The sequence below is a fragment of the Talpa europaea genome (assembly GCF_964194135.1).
Source record: "Talpa europaea genome assembly, chromosome: 3".
NCBI lineage: Eukaryota > Metazoa > Chordata > Mammalia > Eulipotyphla > Talpidae > Talpa > Talpa europaea.
In genome coordinates, this window is record NC_140069.1 from 78,990,274 (window position 1) to 79,017,023 (window position 26,750).

At 41.7% G+C, this 26,750-nt stretch overlaps 1 protein-coding gene across 1 annotated transcript; it reads left to right on the top strand.

The window, feature by feature from the left end:
* Nucleotides 1-10,083: 10,083 nt before the first annotated feature.
* On the top strand, nt 10,084-12,052 carry FZD1 (frizzled class receptor 1; the record flags this gene model as incomplete). The annotated part of the gene is made up of 1 exon (XM_084230461.1): nt 10,084-12,052. Exon 1 carries the CDS (start codon nt 10,112-10,114, stop codon nt 12,050-12,052), a length of 1,941 nt encoding a protein of 646 aa, XP_084086587.1. The 5' UTR covers nt 10,084-10,111.
* Nucleotides 12,053-26,750: the final 14,698 nt, after the last annotated feature.

Consider the following 26,750-nt stretch of genomic DNA (forward strand, 5'->3'; position numbering starts at 1 on the left):
GGTTCTAAAGCCACTGAAGTCTGGATTTGCCCCCTATTTTCCAAACTGAGTTATGCCAGTTTTAGCACTAAGAAGCAGGATTCCTGCAGGACACAGATTTTTAATTCATTACAGAGGTGTGTCTCTTTGTAATTTTATATTTTTGTAGGATGTGAACCTTCTAGATAACTAATGTGTGAAATTTGAGTTAAATAAAGGGGGGTTTTATATTTCTGTGCTTTAGCTCTGTATTTTCTTTTTGTTTTTAAAGATGTATTTATTTATTTTATACAAGAACTGGGGAACAGGTCAGAAGCGCGGGAGGGTAGCGCTATATTTTTTAATTGCCCTGTAAGATGAAACAATTTTGCATTAACAGTCCAATTCTGGATGCAAAACTATCTCTGGACTTTAGAATGATATTAAACTAAGCGTCAAAGAAGCAAGCTCGATTTCCCAGCCGTCATAACATAGTAACCCTCAGGCCTCGTGACTCACCTTATTCTTCTGGAGAAAGTTCCAGCTCTACCAGTTTGAGCTTGTCCAATCCTGTCAGGAAAATACTCTGCCAACGTACAGGTGTCTGTATAAATGTGAGACATTTTCTTCAATGGCTGTGGATCTAAGACCACCAAATCTCTTTTAGGAGCAACTTTATCCAAATCATTTCTTGTTATTTGGTGAAGACACATATCTCTAAATTTCTTGTTTAAAAGTTCCTACAAAGCTTTACTCTAGTTAGCGTAGGAGGAATTATATAACCCAGTGGTTAAGTTTCTCTAGTCTACAGTCCGACAATCTTGGTTCAAATCTCCATTCTCCTGTTCATTTGGGTGTAACCAGTCCCTTATCCCCTCTAAGCCTCATTTTTCTCTTTTGTGAAATGGAGATAATAATGACACCCCTTCTAGAATGAATGTGAAAATTAACTAGTGCAAAGTAAGCACTCAATAAAGAGTGTTATAGCTATCCTTGACCCTGTACCATCAAATAAAACTATTTTACAAATTCAGATTCTCAGCATGGCAGTTTTTAAAAATTACCACAAATTCCTTTGCACCGCACCCATTAAAACGGTTGTTTGAGTCCCCTGCCCTTGAATGTGGGCAGGCTTGCGACTGCTTTGATGTTAGATTATGGTGGAAATGACACTGTGTGATTTCCAAGGCAGGTCATGAAGGAACATGCAGCTTCTGCGGCGTTTGCGGGAACGCGGAGCTTTCACATAAGAAGTCTGACACCCTGAGGCTTCCATGTGGGAAGGCCACACATAAGCCCTCTGGTTGACCGTCCCACCCAAGTCCAGCCATCTCTGTCTACCGGCCAGGCATTTTGGAAGTAGCACCTCTAGCCCCCACCGTTTCAGCTCCCAACTGCCTGAGTCACCAGAGGCTGGAGTCTCCCAGCTGAGTTCCCAGACTTTGTGGTGTACAGGCAAGTCGCTCCCACTGTCCCTGTTGAAACTGCTGACCTCATGACTCATGAGCATAATAGGATGGTTTTAATTTTATGCCACTACATTTGGCATGACTTGTTATATGGCCAGAGGGACACAGTATACTTAGAAAACAATGAATTTGAGGTTAAAATGGGGTCAAAAGGAAAATTAGCTTTATCAAAATCGTCAGATCTGATTTTGACCAGTGTGCATATTTTCTGATATATATGTCGTTCCCAATGCTGGCAAAGTTTACTTTCTTTCTAAGCAGACTTTCCTGTGTTAATCTGAAGGGTCTGCAGCTAGAATGCCATGTAAACTCTGTAGACTGCAAGGTCCCAAGGGAAATACGCTGCCCATGCAAAGAGCTGGAGTGAAATGAAAACTGAAAAGCCCTTAGTTTAAAAGGTCCTGATTATATTTCAATATATCAGAATAATAATGTAAAGACTCCTAAAATCTTGATCTGAAGGCATATTATCAAATACACTTACCTATTGATTAATATTTTGCTTTTATATATAGACACACAATCTTTGTGGTCATCAGAATTACAGTTTATTAAAGCCAAGAGGATAAACAATATCCATGAGATTATCACCCTAATTTTACTTTATTTTAATTTATTTTTAAAGATTCATTTATTTATTCAACAAGAACTGGGGTATAGGCCAGAGGTGTGTGGGGGGGGCCGTGGTGAGAGGATTAACCAGAGACATAGAAGGGAGCAGAACAGACAGACATACTGAAATACACTGCTGAGGGGACCAGCAGAAAAGATAGGAGAGGTCTGCTGCGCCACGTGGGTCACCTCCCTGGCCGGGGATTGAACTCTAGCTGCAGTGGCTGCGCACAGTTCCATAGTACTGCGTCTTAACCCCTTGCACCACCAGGGAAACCCACCCTAATTTTATAAATGAGGAAACTGAGACTCAGTGAAGAAAGAAAACTCACCCTAATAAAGAAAAGAATAGTGCCTTTCATTCAGCACTGAAGAATATACGCAGTGCAGGCCTTTTTTCTGATGACATGGGTATGTCCCCTGAATCAAATCAGATAACAGCATAGTATATGTTGAGTCCCCTGTTACTCCCCTTCCAAAAATTCACCCCTCACCTAAAATGCGCTATTATATCCTTGTGTTTTTAATCTGGGCATTTGTAAGGAATGGTCAATAGACATTGTCCTATGATGTTTGATATCCTATATGCTAAAAGCTTCAAATAACTGTTGTAGAGCTAAGTTATTGGCAGAATTTTGTATTTCCTAGTGGACTTTCTTTAATTAGGTTACAAAAGCTGTGGAATTTATCTTGTTCCTATGATGTGTGGCTATGGTAATACACCTGTCACAACATTTGAATTTTGATTCCCCTACAAACAGGCTGGGTGAGCAAGTCAATGTTCTTTTTAAATTGAGATATTTTTGATTTCTAACATTATTTTAGTTTCAGGTGTACAATATAGTGGTTCAATACTTGCTTATATTGGAAATTGATGACAATTATGGTGTTAAGTTTTTCTAGTGATGGGAACTTTTAAGATCTATCTCTTATCAATTTTCTAATATGCAATACAGTATTATTAACTACAGCCACTATGCTGTACTTAATATCCCCAGGACTTATTTATTTTATCACTGGAAGTTTGTACCTTTTAATCATCTTCACCCACTTCACCCACACCCAGCCTTGCATCTAACAGTCATTCATCTGTTCTCTGTATCTATGAACTTGTTTTTGGTTTGTTTGTTTAGATTTAGATTCTACATATAATTGAGATCATACAGTATATTTCTTTCTCTATTTGACTTATTTCACTTATCCATGATGTGGTGAATGGCAAGATCTCCTTTTTTATGGCTGAATAGTATTTCAGTGTGTGTGCGAATGTGTGTGTGTGCACACACGCCATATTTTCTTTATCTTCTCATCTGTCGATGACCACTTAAGTTGCTCCCATGTCTTGGCTACTGTGGACAGTGCTGCAATAAACAGGGGGTACAGATTTCTTTTCAAAATAGAGTTTCAAGTCAATTTCTTTGGTCTCCAATTCTGATCTTAACTAAGGATCATCATTCTTGCAAACTGCATTAGTGCTATTGTGAAGGTTGTGAGGCACTATGATATGATAACAACTTTCATGGGGAAAATGTTTTTTTTTCCCCAAGTATTAAGATTTCTCCAGTCTCAGGTGTCTAATAAACTATAAGGAACCCAATGATTTCTTTATCCTGAGTAAGGAAATGTTTTCAGATCTAAAATGAAAGTGCCTAAACGCCTAGCTCTGTGTTCTGCTTGTTCTTAATCATAATTCCAAAGATGTTATTTTAAAAAGAATTTACTGATACTTAGAAACTGTGGATTGATGTCCATGTTACCTTCCCCCAGATGCTGTCAGGTTAAAACAAGAAACAAGTGAAAAACGAAAACAATTTGATCAGATTATAATTTTTAAAAATGTATAACATTCTTTCCCCCCTAAACAAAAATGTCTAAGTCATGTAGAGAGAGCAGGATGTTCACTTACAAAGCACAAGTCTTACGTGTTCTCTTAAAACTTTCTGCACCAAGAAGATTCCAAACTCAGCTCCCCACATTTTAACCAATCAGAGAGGTTTCTTTAAGCCTATGAAACATAAGGTTTTAATTTACAAGGGATCATCTATATTTCTTTCCCCTGGTTTCACAGAAGGACTACATTTTAAATCCAAATGCCTGCATTTTTTCAAAAGTTTTCCCAGACAGATTTCCAATTGAATAATGACAACATAACAAATTAAAGCAGAGTTATGAGGTAATTCTTTACATCTCGTCTTTTTGAAAAACTAGGCTTTAAATAATGTATTTAGCAAAATCTTCTCTTACAGGTTAATCTTTGAATTATAAAAAATTGGGTAATTACTCCCCTTTATTATGAAAATTCAGTGTTAACAGTAATATATCTACTCCACACTTCTATTTTAAATGTGTTTTGTAAGAGATTTGTGTAAAAGTAATGCATGCTTCATATTTAGACCTATTGAATCTATATTTAATCTTTAAGTATTGCCAAGTCCAAAATGTAAATTCTAACAAGTTATGATTGACTCAAAAATATGTTTGTTTAGGATCTTAATCAGCTACCAATGCCCTGTGAGACAAAAGTCAAGATGATCAAATTGGCAATCTGTTTTGATAAGTTGTTTATGGGAAAGCAATATATTTTTGTTAAAGATAGATTTTTCAAGGAGAGTCTATAAATTGAAGTTCTGTGTGTAAATGGATCCAAAAACTGTCTTTACCAATGCCAAGAACATATTGGTGTAAGAATGAAGAAAAAAATGAGAAAAAGACAGATTGAGAATTGTTGCAAAATAAGGCAAATGTCTTGAAGGTAAGGATTAAGAATTAAGAAGGTCTATTATGCACAAGTGCCTAGGTTGGAAATTCAAGACAAAAAGGTAGAGATCTATAGTGAAAATTTAGGCAGAGTTACACCTAAAGTGTCTCTACAAAGATAATATAATAGACTCCCAGGGTAATTCTCTCAGAGAGGAGAGAAAAGCTCAGTTTAAGCTTTCTTTATCGAGATCAGCTTCCTAATCAATCAACATTCCTAAACTAGAAATTCAAAGAGATGAGTCAGGAACTCAAAGCATAGTAGGCTAATTTCTTACTTCCCACTCCTGACAAGAAAGGGTGCTACGAGGTGAGAGTTCAACCTTATAAAAAGTTCAGTTTCATGATATATTAGGTTGAATCCAACATTCTTTTTTTTTTTTAAGATTTATTTATTTATACAAGAACCAAGGTACAGGTCAAATGTGCGAGAGGATGAGAGGATTCACCAAAGACAGAGTGGGGAACAGAACAGGCAGACTGACTGAAATACACTGCTGAGGGGAGCAGCGGGCAAGACAGGAGGGGTGTGCTCTCGCCATCAGGGTATCTCCACCACCAGTGGGGATGGAACCGGCACTGCAGCGGCTGAGGACAACTTTACAGCCTTGCGCTCAACCGCCTGTGCCACAAGGGAGGCCAGAATCCAACATTTTTAATTCTATTCCATAGGGCATGAGTGTCAAGCAAAAATATTTCTATAATGTGTGTGAATTCCAAATGCGCATGTGTATGTGTCTATTCCAATGACGGGAAATACACTACTAAGACAAAGTTTAATAAGATTCTTCACTTTAGGACTTCTCAGAGATTTTATCAGACTGATAAGAATCTACAATAAGGATACAGAATATGCCTTTTTTTTTTTCAAACTTATTTGAACAAATATATTTCCTAGAACACCCTTGGGGAAAATATTGTATTTCACAGAATGCAATTTGGAAAATGTTCTAATTTATCAGTGAGTCCCAGCGTTGATGTCCCTACCATCTATATATTAGCATAAAAAGACAAAGTTAAATATTGTGGAGTCACACAAACTGCATCCAGAAACGTCATTTGCACTTACAATCTTTAAAAGTGAACATGTTCATTCAGTGGAAGCCTATAGACAGTCAGACACAGGCTTCCTATGAACTTAAGTGGCTTTGGGAACTTAGACAAGTTACTCAACTACTTTGAGCCTTAGATTCTTCATTTCTTAAAAGAAGATAATAATTAGTACCTACCTCAAAGAGTTGTAAAGTTTAAGCAACACATTAAGAAAAACAATGTCAAATACATATGGCAGGTGTTCAAAAATATAGTCTTAACCCGGGTTATGATCTCTGGTACTTAACAAAGTCAACTCAAGTCTGCCACCCACAAGCCACCAACAAAACAACTCACTGACGAGCTCAGGTCCTCGAGGGTGCCCTTGGACCTTGCACCAAGCTGCTCATTCGGCCCTCGGCTGCAGGAGACTGGAACTGCCTTTTCAGTCTGGCTAATTATCCACAGTTACCCTGACATAAGCAGTCTAGAGAAACTTCAAAAGTTTGGGAAAGGTCTGATACAACAAGATCTTTGATACAAGAAAACCTGACTAAGTCCGATGCTTGAGGAGCCAGTATCAAGGAGGGTGATGTTTATGCTTTTGATCTAATTGAAATATTTTTATTACATAGTTCATAGAAGTTCACACTTATTTAGCAATTTTTATCTGTGGATCTCAAACCTTTGCACTTCCTGAAAAACTATCATATTATAGGCTAAAGTGAAAATATACTGCTTGTATTTCTCTTCTAATATTTTGTTATCCAGTGTCACCCTGGTCACCTTCCCAAAAGGCCTTCTACAATGTCGACTGCTACTGGTTACAACTCTGAACTGTTCCTGACTTTTAATAGCTTCCTTTGTATCACATAGACTTGATAAATGAAATACTGTGTTGGTATAAAAAATAAATTAAAAATCCAGGTGTTTGGTTGTTGGTTTTTTTTTTTTTTTGAAGACATCTCACAAGAAATAACTTTTTCCTACAAAGTCTTTTATATAGTTTGATTAGGAAAAACTTCAAGTGTTCTTGAACTATTGAGCAGAACATAGTTTTGTCTTTTAAGATGAAAAGAATGGTAGTTACTAAAAAAAAACACAGGGTTAAAATAAAAATCTAATGAAATTCAGGCCAAACTAGACCATTTAACCTGTAGTGCCTCCTTTAATATTTCTGGGCCTTGTATTCTTAATTGTAAACTGGAAAAAATTAACTAGTTCCTAGATGATGTCTTTGGTTCCTGCCTGTTCCATGAGCTGGAAAGAATGACTTTCTTTTAATTCTGATCATACCTCAGCCTCCTCCCTAGTAAACTTCACTTTCCTGGGGGAGATAAAACAAGCTCAAGAATTTCAACAGGACAACTTTTGAAGCAGGAAAATGACCCACTTTGAGCAACAGAACTGAACCTTCTGCCCTATTCCCTGTGCCCTGATCCACTGAGGAAAACAGGGGCAGGGTTTGGAATGATAGCGGCTGATGCTTCCTACATGTGATGCTTCTTGGTAATAAATACTTCTGAAAAAATTTACTTTTCACTCAACCTATTCACCTACAATGACCTTGAGAAGAGGGAACACAAGACAAATAAGTCTTAACAAGAGAGGAATAATAGAAGTAAGATGGTTTGTTGAAGTTTCTAAGAATGGGATAATGTCAGCAGAGGATGAGCATCAGAGTGGAAAAACTGTCCCTAGGAGATTGTGCAGCGGGATGCTGGAGGCAAAATGAACAGTTACACAGTTATGGACCTGAGAGAGCACCTTTGCTTTCTAACCTCCTTTTAAATATCTTATATTTCATGATCACTGATAACACACACCACACTCATACACACACGTGCGCGCACATACGATATCTACCACACATTTAGTACTATCGCTTCTTCTTTTAATAAATAAAGAATCCAGAAGTACATTAAAAGAAATACATATTTTAATGAATTTACTGCACCCATGAACATTTGAATAACAACATGTATCAGATACAAATAGATATTTCATTTTAACAGGTAAATGAAACACCCTATAAATATGTGGTTCAAATAACATCCCTCTTAAGTGATCACCATGATGTCTAGACTAATGCTCAAGTTTTCCAGCGACAGTAGGTCTGAGATACCCTCTTTCAGTCACCCTGAAGCCACCTTCTGTTCAAATAGGCAAAAATGACCTTCAATCATTCCCTATTATCTGTAAGTTCTTGCCAAACTTTTCAGTCTGGACTAGAACTTTTTTCTCCTGCCTTCTTCATAATATCTCAACCATACCCTTCCCCTATTGAGCAATTTAAGACTTCAGAGCTCCTATCTTTAGCACTTTCGATCCAGCCCTCCACCAGAACTCTCTCCACCCCTTCCTACCTGAGTTGGTGGCTTTCCTTGTGCTCCTCCAGCTTTGCTGTGGGGGTTATGGCAACAGACATGCATTTCTGTGCCCCACTATACCATGCAGGGCACAGGAAACGGAGGGTCCAATTGCCAGAACAGAGGGTCTGGTTCATCTTTGTACTCCACTACCTAACAGTGCTTATAGCATAGTAGGTGCTTAGTAACTTATACAAAACAAGTTAATGGATAAAGAAATTATATAAAATAACTGTAGATAAGAATCCCCAGAGAGAGTCTGGTTATAAGCCAAGAAATTCTATGTACAGTAAATAACACAATGGCACTTTATTCATAAAATTGAGTCATGTAGTTAAACCATGAGTTTTAAAAATCGAACCCATATAACCACCCCAAGAATATAAATCCGCGAGATGGAGTGCTGTTTGGAATTAGGAAGGGAATGTGCAGTTTGCTATTTGCTTTCAGACTTCATTTGTTTTTTAAATTGGCATCCCCAACTCTGTACTGGTGGGAGACCATGCTGCACCCCGTTCCATGAAATCTAATGGCCCAGGTCTAAGTCTCCCAAGAGTTTCCCAATCTTGGGTCCCGGGGAGGGGGGCTTTGGAAGGCTCACGGCAGCTCCCCAAATCTCAGGTTGCTTAAAGCGCAACTCTGCCTTAGAGCCACCTCTGGGGGCTCAGGCGTGGATGCAGCTCCTGATGGGAAGTCGTATTGGGGTCTCCAATTTTTCTCTCTCAGTACTTAATAGATGGTTTCTCCTTGCTTCTGTTACTGACTTGATTAAAGAGAAGAAAAAGAAGTTTGACTGCAAGAAGAAAATCACTAGGGGACGGCGCATTTACTTTTTAAAATTCCATCAGAGTTTGTGTTTGTTTTGCTGTGTTTCTTCGTTTGACAGTGGCCCTGCGCGCTTCTCCTCGGGAGAAATGGCGCGCCCAAGTCGGCCCGACCCCGCCTGCGAGCTCTGAGATGGAGCAAAATAATATTTTAAACAAACCCTCGACAAACACAGGGCAAAGGAAGCTGTGAGCTCTCAAGGCAAAGGCATGGGATGGCAGGGCTCGGTCTGCAGCTTGCACGCGGCGTCTAAGAGCAGCTTCTCCAACGCGAACACCGACACGACACAAGACGAGAAAACTAAGTCCCGCGCTCCAGCGAGTCCGACTCATTGTCCGCAGCAGCGTACGGGCCCATTCTCCACCCCCGGCCCTCGCCCTTTCTTCCGCAAAAGCAGAAGCAACCAAGCCTGTCCCGCCTCAGGGCAAACCCACCCTCCGAGCCCGAGCGGGGCCCGGCCGGCGCCCCGACTTCCTCCTCGCGCCGCCTCCCGCGGGGGCCGCCTCCCTCCCGCGAAGCCCGCGGCGGGCGCCCTTTGCGCCGGGAAGCCGGTGAGGCGATTGGGCGACGGTCCCTGAGCCTGCAGTTCCGCGTCGGTTTCAAGGCTCCTCCCTCCTGGTGAAAGACAGACTGCGGGGCGCCTGGAAACCGGTCCGAGGGCGCGCGAGGGAGAGCAGAGCCGCGAGTTGAGGGATTGACACAAATGGTCAGGCGGCGGCGGCGGAGAAGGAGGCGGAGGCGCAGGGGGGAGCCGAGGCCGCGGGTCTGCCGAGAGTTGCGCGCTCTGCCCGGCCGCGGCCACTAGCGCGTTGCCGGGGTCGGAAGCCGGCGAGCCGCGCGCGGGGGAGGCGGGACGCGACCCGGCGAGCCCGAGCCGCCCAGGTCCCTCCCGCCGCCCGCGCTTCATGAATCGCAAGTTTCCGCGGCGGCGGCGGCTGCGGGACGCGGAGCGGGAGCCGGGGGCGCGGGCCGGGAGCGGCGGGGGCTCGACGGAGCGCGCCGGCGCGGGGGAGACGTCCCCGGCCGCCCGCGGAGCCGCCGCCAGCCCCAGCCCCAGCCGAGCGGCGCCGAGCCGGGAGCCGAGAAAGTATGGCTGAGGAGGAGGCGCCTCGGCGGTCCCGGGCCGCCGGCGGCCGCGCGAGCTGGGAACTTTGCGCCGGGGCGCTCCGGGCGGCGGCGGGGGCCGGGCGGGCCGGCGGGCGCCGCCGCCGCCCCCCGGCCGACCCCGGGCGCTTGGCGCGCTGGCTGCTGCTGCTGCTCGGGCTGCTGGAGGCGCCGCTGCTGCTGGGGGTCCGGGCGCAGGCGGCGGGCCAGGGGCCCGGGCCGGGCCAGCAGCCCCCGCCGCCGGCCCCGCAGCAGCAGCAGCAGCAGGGCGGGCAGCAGTACAGCGGCGAGCGGGGCATCTCCATCCCGGACCACGGCTACTGCCAGCCCATCTCCATCCCGCTGTGCACGGACATCGCCTACAACCAGACCATCATGCCCAACCTGCTGGGCCACACGAACCAGGAGGACGCGGGCCTCGAGGTGCACCAGTTCTACCCGCTGGTCAAAGTGCAGTGCTCCGCCGAGCTCAAGTTCTTCCTGTGCTCCATGTACGCGCCCGTGTGCACGGTGCTGGAGCAGGCGCTGCCGCCCTGCCGCTCCCTGTGCGAGCGCGCGCGCCAGGGCTGCGAGGCGCTCATGAACAAGTTCGGCTTCCAGTGGCCCGACACGCTCAAGTGCGAGAAGTTCCCGGTGCACGGCGCGGGCGAGCTGTGCGTGGGCCAGAACACTTCGGACAAGGGCACCCCGACGCCCTCGCTGCTGCCGGAGTTCTGGACCAGCAACCCCCAGCACGGCGGCGGGGGGCACCGCGGCGGCGGCGGCGGCTCGGGGGGCGCTGGCGGGCCGGAGCGAGGCAAGTTCTCCTGCCCGCGCGCCCTCAAGGTGCCCTCCTACCTCAACTACCACTTCCTGGGGGAAAAGGACTGCGGCGCGCCCTGCGAGCCCACGAAGGTGTACGGGCTCATGTACTTTGGGCCCGAGGAACTGCGCTTCTCGCGCACCTGGATCGGCATCTGGTCGGTGCTGTGCTGCGCCTCCACGCTCTTCACCGTGCTCACCTACCTGGTGGACATGCGGCGCTTCAGCTACCCGGAGCGGCCCATCATCTTCCTGTCGGGCTGCTACACCGCGGTGGCCGTGGCCTACATCGCCGGCTTCCTGCTGGAGGACCGGGTGGTGTGTAACGACAAGTTCTCCGAGGACGGGGCGCGCACCGTGGCGCAGGGCACCAAGAAGGAGGGATGTACCATCCTCTTCATGATGCTCTACTTCTTCAGCATGGCCAGCTCCATCTGGTGGGTGATCCTGTCGCTCACCTGGTTCCTGGCGGCCGGCATGAAGTGGGGTCACGAAGCCATCGAGGCCAACTCGCAGTATTTCCACCTGGCTGCCTGGGCCGTGCCGGCCATCAAGACCATCACCATCCTGGCGCTGGGCCAGGTGGATGGCGACGTGCTGAGCGGGGTGTGCTTCGTGGGGCTCAACAACGTGGACGCACTGCGCGGCTTCGTGCTGGCTCCCCTTTTCGTGTACCTGTTCATCGGAACATCTTTCTTGCTGGCCGGCTTTGTGTCACTCTTCCGCATTCGCACTATTATGAAGCACGATGGCACCAAGACCGAGAAGCTAGAGAAGCTCATGGTGCGCATCGGTGTCTTCAGCGTGCTTTACACGGTGCCAGCCACCATCGTCATCGCCTGCTACTTCTATGAGCAGGCCTTCCGGGACCAGTGGGAGCGCAGCTGGGTGGCCCAGAGCTGCAAAAGCTACGCGATCCCCTGTCCCCATCTCCAGGCCGGTGGGGGCACCCCGCCGCACCCTCCCATGAGCCCCGACTTCACAGTCTTCATGATCAAGTACCTTATGACGCTGATCGTGGGGATCACGTCAGGCTTCTGGATCTGGTCCGGCAAGACTCTTAACTCCTGGAGGAAGTTCTACACCAGGCTCACCAACAGCAAACAGGGGGAGACCACCGTCTGAGCCCCCCGGGTCTCAGCCCATTCCCTACCTTCAGCCCGGCCCAGATACCCTTCGCCCCCCCACCTCACCCCCACCCCCCTCCCCCCACCCCCAGAAGCTATCCCGATGGAGTCCTCGCCGTGTCTGGCTACTCCAGGTTTCCTCACTAGACGCTCAGTTTCGCAGGCTCAGTCTAACTGCACAGCTCCTGCAAAAGCTTCCATCCCCGGGGGCAAAGGAAACAGAGGGTCCAACTGCCAGAGGTGGGGGGTGGGGGAGGGAGAGAACAGACCTCTAGCTCTTACACTCCTGTACCAGGACTGTATGCTTTTATTATTGTAAATAGCTTGTGTAAGATTTTTGTAAGTATATTTGTATTTAAATGATGACCGATCACGCGTTTTGTCTTTTACTTTACTTATTATTTTTTTTTTAAGTTTTAATTATTAGGGCAGTTTACTGCTTTGAGGCTTTTACTTCTTGCCCTTTCTGGAGAACTGCAGAGATAAAACCTGAGCGCTACAGCTGGGTGCGCCTCTTCCCGGTATGTGGCTCCCCCGCTGCGGGTGGGGTGCGTCTGGGACTGCGCAGCGGGTCTCTTCCTGACTGCTCTTTCTGCTCCCTCCCTTCCCTTCCCTTCCCTTCCTTTCTTGGGGTCCGGGCTTTTAAGGTACAAAACTCCACAGATCTTCCAGATTCATGGGTGACTCTTCACCCATCCCAGTTCTGCCTTTGTCCGGAGAAGGCTCGTTGTCCCTTTGGCTTCCCGAAACCGAGGATTTCACTGTGGGGAACCTTTCCCCCAACTTAAAAGAGGCGTAGGGGTGTGGGCGGGGGGTGGGCGCTAACAGTCCGGGCTTTCCTCCGCACGGTCCCGGGACGCCCAGCCACTCCCTCCTCCCACCTAAGTTGGCTAGAGGGTGGGTGGGATAACCCATGCCAAACTTTTAAGTGTAATTTTTGGTGAGTGAGCTCATTTCGTTCTCTAGTGTCTAAAACCTGGTTTGGGTTTGGCCAACGTCATGGAAAGATGTGGTTACTGAGATTTGGGAAGAGGCATGAAGCTTTGTGTGGGTTGGGAGAGACTGAAGATGGGGTTATAATATGTTCATTCTAATTGCATACTGATACCTGGCAATCTGCCTCCAGCACTGAGGCGCCTGCCTTTAGGTTTTACCATTCTGTAACATGGAAATGCTGAGGCCACCTGGAAAGGCTTGTTAAGGGATTGATATTTGCTTTCCTTTACAGGACAGCAGAGCATAAACTGAATATGAAAACTTGAAGGAGATTTCAGTGTAATGGACTTCCTCAAAATGAAGTACTACTTTCTTATTTTTAATCAAGTGATAATTAGACATATATCAGAAACTTTGAGATGTAAAAGTTGTACACTTTCAATATATCATGATTATTATTGAGCAACACATTCTGAGGGAGGAACAATTCACATCACTAATAATAACCTGGTAAGATTCCAGGAGGTAAAGGAGGTGACATATTTGACGGGATTAGCTCCTGAAATAAAATATGGGCTTGCATGGTAAAGGGGAAATGTGTGCAGGTCTACTGCATTAAATCCTGTGTGCTCCTTTTTGGATTTACAGAAATGTGTCAAATGTAAATCTTTCGAAGCCATTTTAAAATACTTTAGTTCTCTGTGGAAAAAAAAAAAGGAGAAAAGCAATCCTCCTGATTGTATTATTTTAAACTTTTAAGAGTTTATCAAAATACCGGTACTTAGGGCCTAAATTTATATATGTCTGTCATACCCTAAAATGACAATGGTCTTTGAATTTGGTATGCATTTATTCTGTTCACTATCACAAAATCATCTATATTTATAGAGGAATAGAAATTTATATATATATATTACCATATTTTTAATTTCGCAAATAAAAAATCAAAGTTTTGTACGAAATTATATGGTTTTTGTGCCTGAAAATAATAGAGCTGGAACTGTCTGAACTGTCTTTACACTCTATAGTGTCTCACAGCCAATCCCACAGTATAAAAATTCAGAAATTGAATGAAAAACTCTATCCTTAAGCCTTCAGAGCATTCCTTGCAAAGAATTATCCTACATGCATTCTTGTGATTGACATGAAGTCCAAGAAAAGAGCTGCTTTCATGACAGTAACAATGTAACAGAAATTTGTAAATTATTTCTTTATTCAGAGTCTTATTAAAAAGAGAACTCTAATTATAATAAAAAAGATTTTTTTCTTTCAAGGAGTAAGCATTTTATAATATGGAGGTTTTTAAAAAATCAACCATCACCCTTGTCACAATTTTTATGAGGTAGTATCTTTTCCATAATCATGGATATTCTCAAACCATAAATAGACAATCAATAAATGGTTAACTGACGATGTTTATAAGCACTTTAAACAACGTGAATTGTATAAGGCTGTTTTGTTGTTTGCTTCTAAAGATCCTATTTATATTGTGCAAAGAACCTTTTCCACAGGAATTATCTAATTGTTCTACATTAAGTCAGAATTTATATTTGTATAGATGAATTTATACTTTTATATAAAAACATTTGTATAGAAAAAATTCTATTTTTATTTTTATATTGTGTATATAGATATATAAATAGATATCTATATTATATCTATATATACATATACACATAAGGATACACTTATACTAATTTTATATAAAAGATGCAAAGTTTAGTTGTACATTTCATGGAAATAAGGTTATAAGAAATGGAAAATGCCAGACAGAAAGCCTCAAGGAATAGCCTCTGAAAAGCAAAATACCTTAGAAAAATAAAATCTGCAAATATAGCACTCAATTTTTAATAACTATTATCTTTCTTTGTTATATTGATATAGTAGCCATATTTATAGTACACATATATTTTTGTGTAGACATAAAAAAATTATAGTTCTTAGACAAAATTAAAACATGTTTCCTCACTAAGTAATTCAATCAGATAATTTCTGGAAAAAAATTTTTAAGATTATTTGTTTCCATCCAAGAAATAAATATAAAGCATTCTTATTGTGGGTGTCCTTAAATTTGATGCAGAAAGATTTTATGTTTTTATAAATAGCTTTCGAAGACATTTTTAAGTCACCACCAGACTTTGTTTTTAAAAAACCATTTATTTTAAATTATGTACCATATAGACAACCAGTGTATTCTTTTGTTTCTTTCAATACTAGTGGCAAAATAAGACTTGCCTGGAAAACCATAAAGCTATGGTCCCATTAACATGCTGTTTCCATGACAAACCCTACTTTCACATGCCTTGGTTTGCCTATTTTATTTTTTTAAACCAGGTATCAATTGGAGTCAACTTACCCCCCCCCACAGTGTGCCTGATTAGGTTTTATAGTGAATGTACACATTGTATGAAAGCATTCTGATGCTCTTTTGAAAAGACAATCAAAAAAGAGCCATTTTTCACTTAAACTTTCTGGAGACAGAAAGTCATATTTTTAAATTCAAAGCCAGCCAGTGTTAAACATATGCAAAACAACTGGACCGGATTTTTCAATTTGTCAGGGGCTGTCACTTGTCAGCCTGAGCACAGTTCGGGTCCTTTTGTCTCCATGGAGCACTGAAGCCTTCCTGGATAGATGCATCATTCCCAAAGTCCAGTATTTGACTAGGAACGGAGACCACAGTTAAGAAAAAAAAAAAATCGCCTACACCACAAACCATTTTTGGTTTGGGTGACTTCAGGTCACCTCCTGTGATAGTACATTTCAATCTTGGCACACATTTGTTACTTGTTTTTCTCTTTTTTAAAGATACCGTGTGTTCAGTGGGTGTGTTTGTGTTCAACTTCAGCTACACTTAATGCTGCTGATCCAGCTATTGACTATCAGCCACATTTTATGCAATGTACATTGCAATTAATTGAAACCAGTGGTATCATGTTGGATATCTCTGGTACATTTTCATTATAATATTCTGTGTAACTGAGGCCTGAAAGATAATAATCAAAATGTGGTCATTACATATGTCTTGAGGTGGACACTGGTGATATTATCAGTTAATGCTTCACTTACTATGCTAAGTCAAAGTACTGCAGGATTGACCTATAACAGTCCACATCAAAATAAGATGTGGCCCACATATACAAAATCTCTAGTTACATTACTACAAAGGAATTGCAACATTACCTTAAATGCAAGACTTTTACTGGAAGGCCCTGATAAGGGAAGTCCCAACCAGGTAAAGTTTATTTTGGTGACCCCTGAGATTTATATCTATATTTCGCACTGCTAGCAGTGCAAAATGTAGAATTACAAAGCCAGTACATGACTCAGAAGTCCCTTAAAGTTTGTGGGCTTAAACATTTGTTTACTTTGTTGATACCCCTTCCAATGATGTGTTAAGCCGTAACAGTAACAAAATTGCTTACTGGAGCTTCATGATTAGAAAGACAGATAGTCAAATGTGTGACAAATGTGTCTATTCCAATACAGAATCAATTCCTATTTATAATAATGCTTCCTTTGGGGATGTTTGTTTGTAAATTGCTCTGGGGCTCTAATAACAGATCAAATAAAAGGCTTTCTCACAGAAATCTTTCTCATGTAATGGGTAGGTTCAAGTAGAATCTATAAGCACATACTACAATGAACACATAATACTCCTAGGGTCATCAACAGTTTGTAAGTAAAGCAGATTCTTAAATTTCTTGAAAAAATAAGATACCATTTTCCTATAATGACTTCTCTAAACAAACCCTTTTATTTTTATGCTGTAATATTCTGGAGAGGTATTTTTTTTGAATGACAGAGTTCAATAACACTGTAATTTCTAAAGGAATCATTAATACACTAGTTGAATGGTGTAAGTGTCTAGTAATTCTAAAAGCTAAGTATTAGAATAGTGCAGATTTGCACATTTTATAAACAACTTTAAAAATAAAATTGACTTTCTTGAAAACTAATTTTTAAGTCTTAAAATTTACAATATGCATTTTCCCATAGTGAAGATCTCAAGTAATTTCATTCACAATAAAGACTTTCGAAATAGTTCATAGCAATAGGATGATTAACATGAAAAGGAAACATTGTTGCTGTTTTGAGACAGTTCTCTGTGGCCTGGAATTCTTTTCCTTCCTTTTTTTAAAAACCAAGTATCCTCTAATTTGTGGATATCTCCATGTTTCAGATCTCAATACCTGTTTGAATTAAATTTGCAGGGGAATAACTGCAGGATCCCCCCATAGACAGAGTCTGGCCTTTATTTCCTTTCAAGTTGGCAGTATGTCCTTGCTTAAATGAAGCACTCTGAGCCAGATTGTTCTCTTGCCCTTGGAAATGCTCATCTTCACAATCATAGTAGCAAATACCTGGAAGTCATACAGGCTGGTTAATGCATGTACCAAATGCCAAGTGCTACTTGATTGTTATAAGCACTTTTTTTTTTTTAAGATAGCTGTAAAGACCATTCTTGATCTTATAGTTCTGACTTATGCAAAACATTTTTTTAAAGTTAGCTTCAGTAAATACTCCTAAAAATCTCATAACTCAGACTGTTCAATTTTGCCAGGGATTGAGATCTTTCTTGGTGTAATGGGGCTTTTCATGATAAAAACACAAAAGTCCTGGGCAACTGGGATAGTGGGTCATCCTATTCCATGAATTGAATTATGAGCTTAAAGATAGAGTAAAGCCTTCTATGTTATCACTGGCCTAGCATTAAAAGTATTTCACTGTGGCTTTAGCCTTTTTTATTACCAGATGTAAAGTCAATGAACAGCCCTTTGTAACTGATCTTTGCCATGAGTACCAATCAAACAAAAGTTGAGTGGAATGTGAAGGTAGAATGGAACAAACTACAGTGATAACTGTGGTCACTCAGCCTTCCACCTCTGCCTCCTTAAGAAATAGGGCAGAGATATAGGATTCTACCTACTCGATGTAGAGCCACATTTATGGTATTCATGAAATCAGGTTAAGTAGCTACTTTTGGAAAAGACTTTCAAAGGTGTTCCCTTGAAATAAATAAACATTTTTAAATTGATGTTAAGGTTTATCAGATTGTGAAGAATTGTTTGGGTTTTTTTTTTCCTATTTTATTTTATTTTCCTGGATGATAATGCAGTTCCCTGGAATGAGATTACAAATTCAAGCAGGGATTACCCCAAATGACTATATGTCAGTACTACTTAATTATCATCTTTTTCTCAGTGCTAAGTAGGTTTAGCATCCATATTTTCCCCCAAATGAAAAATATCTACAGAAAGAAAAAGAAGTAGATACATGAATCCTACACTGATTATTGGGAATTATAGAATGTAGTGTGTGGCTCATGCAATCCATGACCTCCATGTAAAACTCTTCAATCAGAATTGATCCAGCCTTTTTAATAGTGAGTTCATCCTTCTGGTGCACTCATGCCTGTTATCCATCTGGTAAATGTACATAAAGTTTTACAGGCTTTGTTGTTGAAATCAAAACATTATTTTTGCTATTTTTAAATTAAATTAAATGTAAATAAATAATAAAGATGTACCAATAAATGTAATTCTTTCAAGAGGTACCTAGACATTAGGCTCCAGAGCTGTGATTCTTAACAGAGGAGCAACTTTGCTCCCAAGAGACTTTTAGCAATATTTGGACATGTTTTATTGTCATGACTCAGTTACTATGGACATGTGTGAGTAAGAAGCTACTGAACATTTTTTAATGCACAGGATAGCCCCTAATAGCAAAACTTAGTTCCTTCAAAGTGCCAATGCTGGGCCTCCCTGGTGGAGCAAGGGGTTAAGACTCAGCACTATGAAGCTATCTGCAGCCACTGCAGCAAGAGCTCAATCCCTGGCCGGGGAGCTGACCCACATGGCGCAGCAGACCTCTGCTGTTTCGCCTGCTACTCCCCTCAGCAGTGTATTTCAATAGATCTGCCTGTTCTGCTCCCCACTCTGGTGAATCCTCTTGCCCCCCACATCTCTGGCCTGTACCTCCTCAGCTCTTGTATGCATAAATAAATCTTTAAAACAAAAAACAACAACAAAGAGTCAATGCTGAGAAACCTTGCTCTAGATGAATACTTAAAATTGTAAAATACACATTTTTAAATAGAAAAATATATTAACTTAATGAAATATAATTGAGAAAACTATGAATTTACTGTGCCGACAGCATGGGCTTCAATTTTTTTTTATTTTTTTTTTAATTCTACCCATTTCTTTTTTATTTTTTAAAGATTTATTTATTTATTTTATTTTATCAAGCACTGGGTACAGTCAGAAGTGCGGGAGGGTGAGAGAATTCACCAGAGCCAGAGAGGGGAGCAGAGCAGGCAGAAGGACCGAAGTACACTGCTGAGGGGAGCAGCCGGAGGCAGGAGAGGTCTGCTCGCCATGTGGGACCCTCCTCTGGTGGCGGCAGAGCAGCCGGGGATCGAACCGGCACTGCAGAGGCTGCGGGCAGCTTCGCAACCCAGCGCTCAACCGCTGCGCCACCGGGGAGGCCCTCAATTTTGTTTTAAATTGATAAGTAGTCTGATGAGACTGTGAAGTAGTCACTGTCTTAGTCAGCTTGGACTGTTAAAATACCATATCCTAAAATAGACCTAAGAGTACCACAGCTTGAAAAAATAGACATTCATTCCTCACAGTTCTGGGGCTAGGAAGTACGCAATCAAGGTGCCAGTAGTTTTGGTTTCTGGTGAAGCCCTGCTTCCTGGCCTGCTGAAGGTAACTCTTCTTGCTGTGTCGTCCTATGGTCCTTCCTTGGTGTGCCAAGGTAGCGAGGGAGAGAGCTTGCTCTGCCTTCCTCTCCCTCTGTGAGCACTAATCTCATCATAAGGGCTCCACACTCCACCCATGACCTAATCTAAATGGAATCATCTCAGCGACCACCTCCCAATACTGTCACCTTGGGAGATTAGGGCTTCAATACATAAATTGGGGATGGGAGGTAAGCAAACATTCAGCGCATTAACAATCAATAAAATAAAGTTGCTTTTGTTATTTAAATCTAAACTGGGGGCAAACAGCAAAATCCTTTCAATGGAAAAATGGATAAATAACATTTCGCCATATGTTTACTAAAAAATCTTTTAAAAGTATCTGTTAATACTGTGCTGTTACACTTCATATTTCACATTTCCATTTTCTTTTACACATTTTCCTGCATCCTTGAAATTATTATGGTACAATGAAGCTGACGTGGAAGCCAGGAAACCTGGGTTCCAGAATTGACTGCCTTAGTCAGGATAAGGATTTGGGTGAGTCCAACACGTAAGATTTTATGCATCAAATGGAGCCACTAATGAAATAAGTGGCTTTCACACATAGGTGTGAAAGTTCTTTTATAAACAGTGAAGTTCTGTACAAATGTGAAGGATTTTATTAACATTCATATTGAGCTAATTAAGGAGGAAGTTGCGCTATCTGAAGTCTCTTCAGCTTTGACTGCCCTGTCCCCAGACTTTTGGAAATAACTGTACACGTCGCTGAGGAGGCCTTCGGGACTGGGAACTTTTCTTCCATTTTCCTGGTCACCCATCCTCTGACTTTATCTCTGTACTTGGGCTCTCCCGTGCACAGATGAGATCTTTCCCTATTTTATGAGATGCTGACTAAATTTAATGTGAACCAATCTGCAGTGCAGCTATTGTACCATTTGGGTGGGGTTAGGTCCTAGTTAGGAGAAAGAAGAGCTTTGTTTGAGAGGCTGGCCTGGGGTGAGAATTCTGCTCTGGGAGAGTTTTTAAAATCAGAGAAGGAGGAGGGCTAAGTATATGTTTTCGGTCAAAATGTGGCAGATTCACACGCCAACATTTTGGGTTGAAAGGCCTCACAGTGTGGCACAAGTGCCCAAGGAGTTGTCTGTCTATCTGTTCATAATGAATTGGGGTAGATGTGGGAAGCAACTTGGGGAGGGGAGATGCTTTATGTCCTGATGGCAGATAGGTTGGGGCCATTTGGTATTGGATGGGGTTAAAAAAGAAAGGGAATAATAAAAATCAAAGTCAACTACTCTTTCCTGGGGCTAACCCTCACGGGAGTGAGTAGAAGAGTTGGATGGAAACATCTCTTGAATAGGATCATCACCCTGGACTGGAAATATGACCTTCTTTCTTCTTCCTCCTTTTCGAAAAAATCAATTTCGAGATAATAGGGAACTAGACACAGAAGCTGAATATCCTCTTGGAAAGAATATTGAACTTGCAAGACCTGAGTTGAATCCTAACTAGCTCTTAGCTTCAGATGCATTTATCTAAAATGGTAATACAGGTATTCCCTACTTTTTAAAAGTTCAGTCCATGCTACTTTGCTTTTATGAAGGACATACATTTAGTCTCTGTTTCTGATAACTGAAAGGAATGTTGAAAAAGAGGATTGTTGCTCTTATGACTAAAAATGAACACGGAAAACAGCTTTCAGCAATTGTTTTGAGGCAGTCATTATAAAGACTGCAGGAATCCCTAGCAGTGAGAATGGCACAACAACTTCTTCCCCAAAACATCTATATACAGGCTGCGTATTTACCCTATCATTCCTGCCTTGTACTATATTTCAGTGTTTTTTAGGTTTTAACTGTTATTTGGTATGATTTAGGAGGTTATTTTTCAGGTCTGGAAACACGCCATACAAATCAATGGTAATTGCTTCTTCATGCAGTTCAGCTTACCATCCATTTGATAGGCTTGCTGCACTTTCAGGTAATGGGGAAAATCTGTAACAATTTTTTGCTAATTAGTATGACTGTTAGGAGAATCAAAGAAATAAAGAACATAATAGTATCCTCAGCACTAGAGTGTTCTCTACAAATATTAGTCTTCTTCTACCCCCTGCATATTTCTTTTTCTCCTCCTCTTTCCCCTCTTCCTCTCCTTTCTCTTCTCTCTCCTAAGTCCCACTCTCCCCGCCCCCCCTTCAACAACTCATTATCATTGTTCATGGAAATTGAAAAGGCATAATGCAAACTACTGTTTTCCTGCCTCCTCTTTTCAGGCTAAGCATGTTTTACAAAACATCTGCATAAAAGATTAAGTTAGTGGGTAACCTTAAGGTTAAATGACACATATAATGGATTGTATATTAATCAACTAGTGATGTTGTTCTCAAAGCATAAGTGCATTTCCGTGCATTCAGGCCTGCCTTGGGATATACCATTTCAAATTCAATTTCTTTACGGCTGCTTACAATTCTGACCTAATTGGTAGGTTGTACACTTGGGTAACATGGCAACAGCCCTTTGAGGCCACTCTAAATTATGACCAGGGAGAGAATCATAATTTCCTATTAGAAATATGCTCCTCTACTGGATTGATAACTAATTGAGGTATTGCAGGAATCCTTTTTTGGCCCTTGTTGACTATATTGCAAACATTTATTATTCAATGAACACTTCTTAGATACTATGGAAACATTCTGAATAGATTTCGGTGCATGAAGTTGAGCAGGGTTGAGAGTTTATATCAAAGCAGTTGATTGGTGTGGGGTAAGGAAAAATGTCAGGCTTTTCTGCCCAACCGCCATCAGGACAGATGACGGAACCCTGCGGTCCTGAGTGCATGCCTGATGGCGGCCACCTGGAGTAGGGTGTGGGCATAGGTAGATGGGATTCACCTGGGCTGAGACTGGGCTTTTAAGGGCGGTGTCACGGGGACGCCAGCAGAAGCCAAGAAGCCGAAAATGAACAGAAGCTGAGAGAGAAGCAGAGAAAGCCGGAGAGCCCAGATAGAGTGAGGATTTGCTGGGGGCTGGGAGGACTGCCAGCCTCCCGGCCCTCCAGCTCCCCTGCCTGCACTGTGTCTTCCTGACCTTTACAATTGGCCATTTCATTATTTTTTCATCTAAAAAGAGCAGCTAGTCATTTCAGTGCCTTGGTCTCACTCAAGTGATTGGTTTCCTATCATTGCCGTAACAAATTATGACAAACTTCAAAAACACAACTTACTGTCTTGCACTTGCACGAGTTGGAGTCTGATGTCGCTGTCATTAGCTAAGATCAAGGTATTGAATGGCTGTTTCTTTCTGGAAGCTCTGTGAACTGAAGATGTTTCCTTGTCTTTTTCAGCTTCTAGTGGCCACCCTACCCCCATGGTCTGGGACACCCTTTGCCCATCTTTAAGCCAGCAACATTGTGTCTATTCTCTCACTGTCAGAGTCTCTCCCACTGGGAATGTTTCCCTCTTTTAAGGAATTGTGATTAGAGCAATTATAGGGTAAGGTAAAAAAGTATCAGGTTTTTCTGCCCTCCTGCCATTAGGATTAATGATGGATCCCTGCAGCCCTGAATGCATGCCTGATGGCGGGCACCTGGAGTAGGGCGTGGGCCTATGTACATGGGATTCACCTGTGCCAGGGCCGTGCTTATCAGGGCGGCACAGCAGAGTGCAGCGTGGTGGTGCGGTGCCAAGGATGGAAGAGTGCAGTGGAGTGTACGAGGAGTGCGGCGGGGTACAGCGATGACCAACAGCAGAGAGCATGAAGACTGCTTGGCTGCTACAACCGGTAATGAACCTACCCGCTATGGGTTGGTTGCCTTACATCAATACAGGATAAGGGTCCCAGGATTAGAGTGTGGACATCTTCGGAGGACAATTCTAGCTGTCACATCTTAGCTTAGCTGTTGGAAATATCTAGAGGATTTTTCTCTTACAAAAATTCCCACCAAATTCTCATTCTTCACAGTTCCAGTTTTAAAAATCCAATTTTCTAAATTTCTTATGTTTTGTCTTCTCTCAAAGTATGTTTGAGTCAGTGACCAATTCCTCATTGATTTCCCGGCTCCCTTTAGCCCCTTTTCTTTTAAGCAGTCTGTAGATCAGTCCTCATCCTATACATCTGCCAGATTTTTCTATAATCTAGATGTCATCTTTCTTCCTCTTCCTTGCTGCATATCTTCTTGTTTGCTACCTTTTTTGTTACATATACACTATATGTCTTTCAATACATATCCCTCTAGATTCAAATTTTGTGTCTTTCCCAGAAATAGGTCAAAAAGAGACAGTGGTTGATTAATTTCTTTTTTTATATATTTAAAGAATCAGTTTATTAGGGAAAGGGACAGAATAAAGGGCACTTGCATGGACACAAGCGGGCAGAAAGAGCTGCCCCGAAGGAACAGGTTTGCTGAGAGAGGCCTGCATGGTTGCAGGCGGGCGGCCTTGAGGAGAGCGGCCTTGAGGAGAGCGGCCTCCGCTGAGGGAGGTCAGTGAAAAAAGTCCCGGCGTGATACAGGTCACGGGCAGGCAGGAGGCTGCTGCCCTGCAGGAGAGAGTTGGTGAAAAGAAGCACCTGCATAGTCACAGGTGGGCAGACGGAGTGCTGCCTGGTTGATTAATTTCAACACTCTTCTCCATTATTTTTTAATGTAAGTGATACGACTGTATCCATAACTGATATGACTTCATCAGAAAATTATCTATCAAATGATTGCATTTTTGCCCTTTGGTGAAGGGCTAAATGTGAGAGATCACGGGCATAGTTCATCTGACCTCTGATTAATTTGATTTGTATTTCTAGTTGTGATTATAGATTTTAATTGTTTATGGACTTACCATCATGTTCTAGAGGATTTTTTTCCTCATAATCCTTAATGTTTTGTTGAAAAGGAAAAATCTCAATGACCTAAGTTATATTATATATAAATTCAGGCAATGAATACACCTGCCCTAGTTTAAAATTGTTAGGTTGACATTTTTGGAGGAGAAATTTTTCTAGTGTTGCAAATACAACTTTAAAAATGTTCCATAAAATGTAATTTTTAGTATATACTAGAAACCAATGGCAAGATTTTTTTTTCCATCTAGACTATTTATAGTTAAAAGTGTATTTTTCTCCTAGATACATTAAAAAATTCTGAAAAAATATACCTATTACAGCAACTATTTAAGTAGGTTTCAAGCATTTATAGCTACTCTCAAATATACATTATTTGCTGGCATGTGAATTTGCAGAGATTATACAGAGAGGTGGTAGAATTTTTAAAAATCAGTAATGAGTTAACATATTCAAATTTATTGTATAATACTGCGCCAATTCTCTTCTTTCAAAATTTTATACCATTTGTCCTCTCTCTAGCATTCCCCTCCCCCCAGAAAAGAATAATGCAGTAACAGACCAGAGGTCACTTGACTGCAGTAATGGCTTTGAAAATAAAGATATGGTTTAATAATATATAGCTTCATTAGAACCAAGTTGAATTAATGTAGGAAAGGTAGGGTATGTTTGAAGATCTCAGATAAGGCAAGTTAAAATGAAATCTCATTTGATGTTCACTAAAATCAAACCAGATAATCCTCAAAATATATAATATTTATTAAAGGTGGCAATGGGTTACCGGGAATTCTTAAAAATGAGTATATGTAAGAATCACTCAAGGAACTTAATAAATATGAGGATTTCTGGACTCATTTTTCAGAGACTGAATTTTTTGCCCTGGAGGAGGGGCTTAGAAACCTCCATCCTAGTGTTTCAGATGCTAGTTTCTTTTTTTTAAATATTTTTATTTCTATTTTTATCTTTTACATCATTGTATATTTCCCATAAAATTCCCACTACCAGTGCACCTGTGAACCTTTGCCATAGTCCCTTGTGCTCTTCTCTGCCCTGTTTTGATCCCTTTCCCCCTCCCTCCCTCCCCAAAATGTCTCTTATTTATGGTTGCCTGTTAGTTTCTTTATTATATTATTGTTAATATTATTGTTATTATTTTCCCCCGATCCCTTATTTGGTTCCCCTGTATTCCTCCTATAAGCGAAACCATCTGATTTTTTTTTCTTTTTCCTCCTGGCTTATTTCACTGAGCATAATCCTTTGTAGCTCCATCTGTGTTGCTGCAAATGGCATGAGTTTATCTTTTTTGATTGCTGAATAGTATTCCATTGTGTATATATACCACATCTTCTTGATCCAGTCATCTATTTGGGGGCATTTGGGTTGTTTCCATAGCTTACAACTATTATAAATAGTGCTGCAATAAACACAGGGGTGCAGGTATCTTTTTTGAATTAATGTTTTTGTGTCCTTGGGTAGATTCCTGGGAGTGGAATTGCTGGATTATATGGAAGCTCCACTTTTAGTAGTTTGAGAATCTCCTACACAGCTTTTCATAGCGGTTGGACTGGCTTGCATTCACACCAGCAATGTAGGAGAATTCCTTTTTCTCCACATCCTCGCCAACATTTGTTGTTTCCTGCTTTTTTAATATGTGCCATTCTCACTGGTATAAAGTGGTATCTCATTGTGGTTTTGATTTGCATTTCCCTGATTATAAGTGATGTTGAGCATTTTTTCATATGCCTGTTGGCAATTTGCATTTCCTCTTTGGAGAAGTGTCTTTTTAGCTCTTCTACCCACTTTTTGACTGGATTATTAATTTTGTTTTTGTTGAGTTATGTGAGCTCTTTATAGATTTTTGTCATCAGTCCCTTATCAGTTGTATGGAGTGCAAAGATTTTTCTCCCAATCAGTGGGGTGTCTCTTTGTTTTGGCTATTGTCTCTTTTGCTGTACAGAAACTGTTTAGTTTGATGTAATCCCAGTTGTTTATCTTTTCCTTCACTTTCTTTGCTTTTGGGGATGTGTCTTTAAAGATGTTACTGAGATGTGTGTCGTGTAGTGTTTTGCCTATATTTTCTTCTATATATTTTACGGTTTCGGGTCTTATATTGAAGTCTTTTATACATTTTGAATTGGCTTTTGTGCATGCTGTGAGGGAGTAGTCTATCGTGCCTTTGAAACACTGGGCTAGGTAAAATTAGGGAAATGGGACATGGATCTA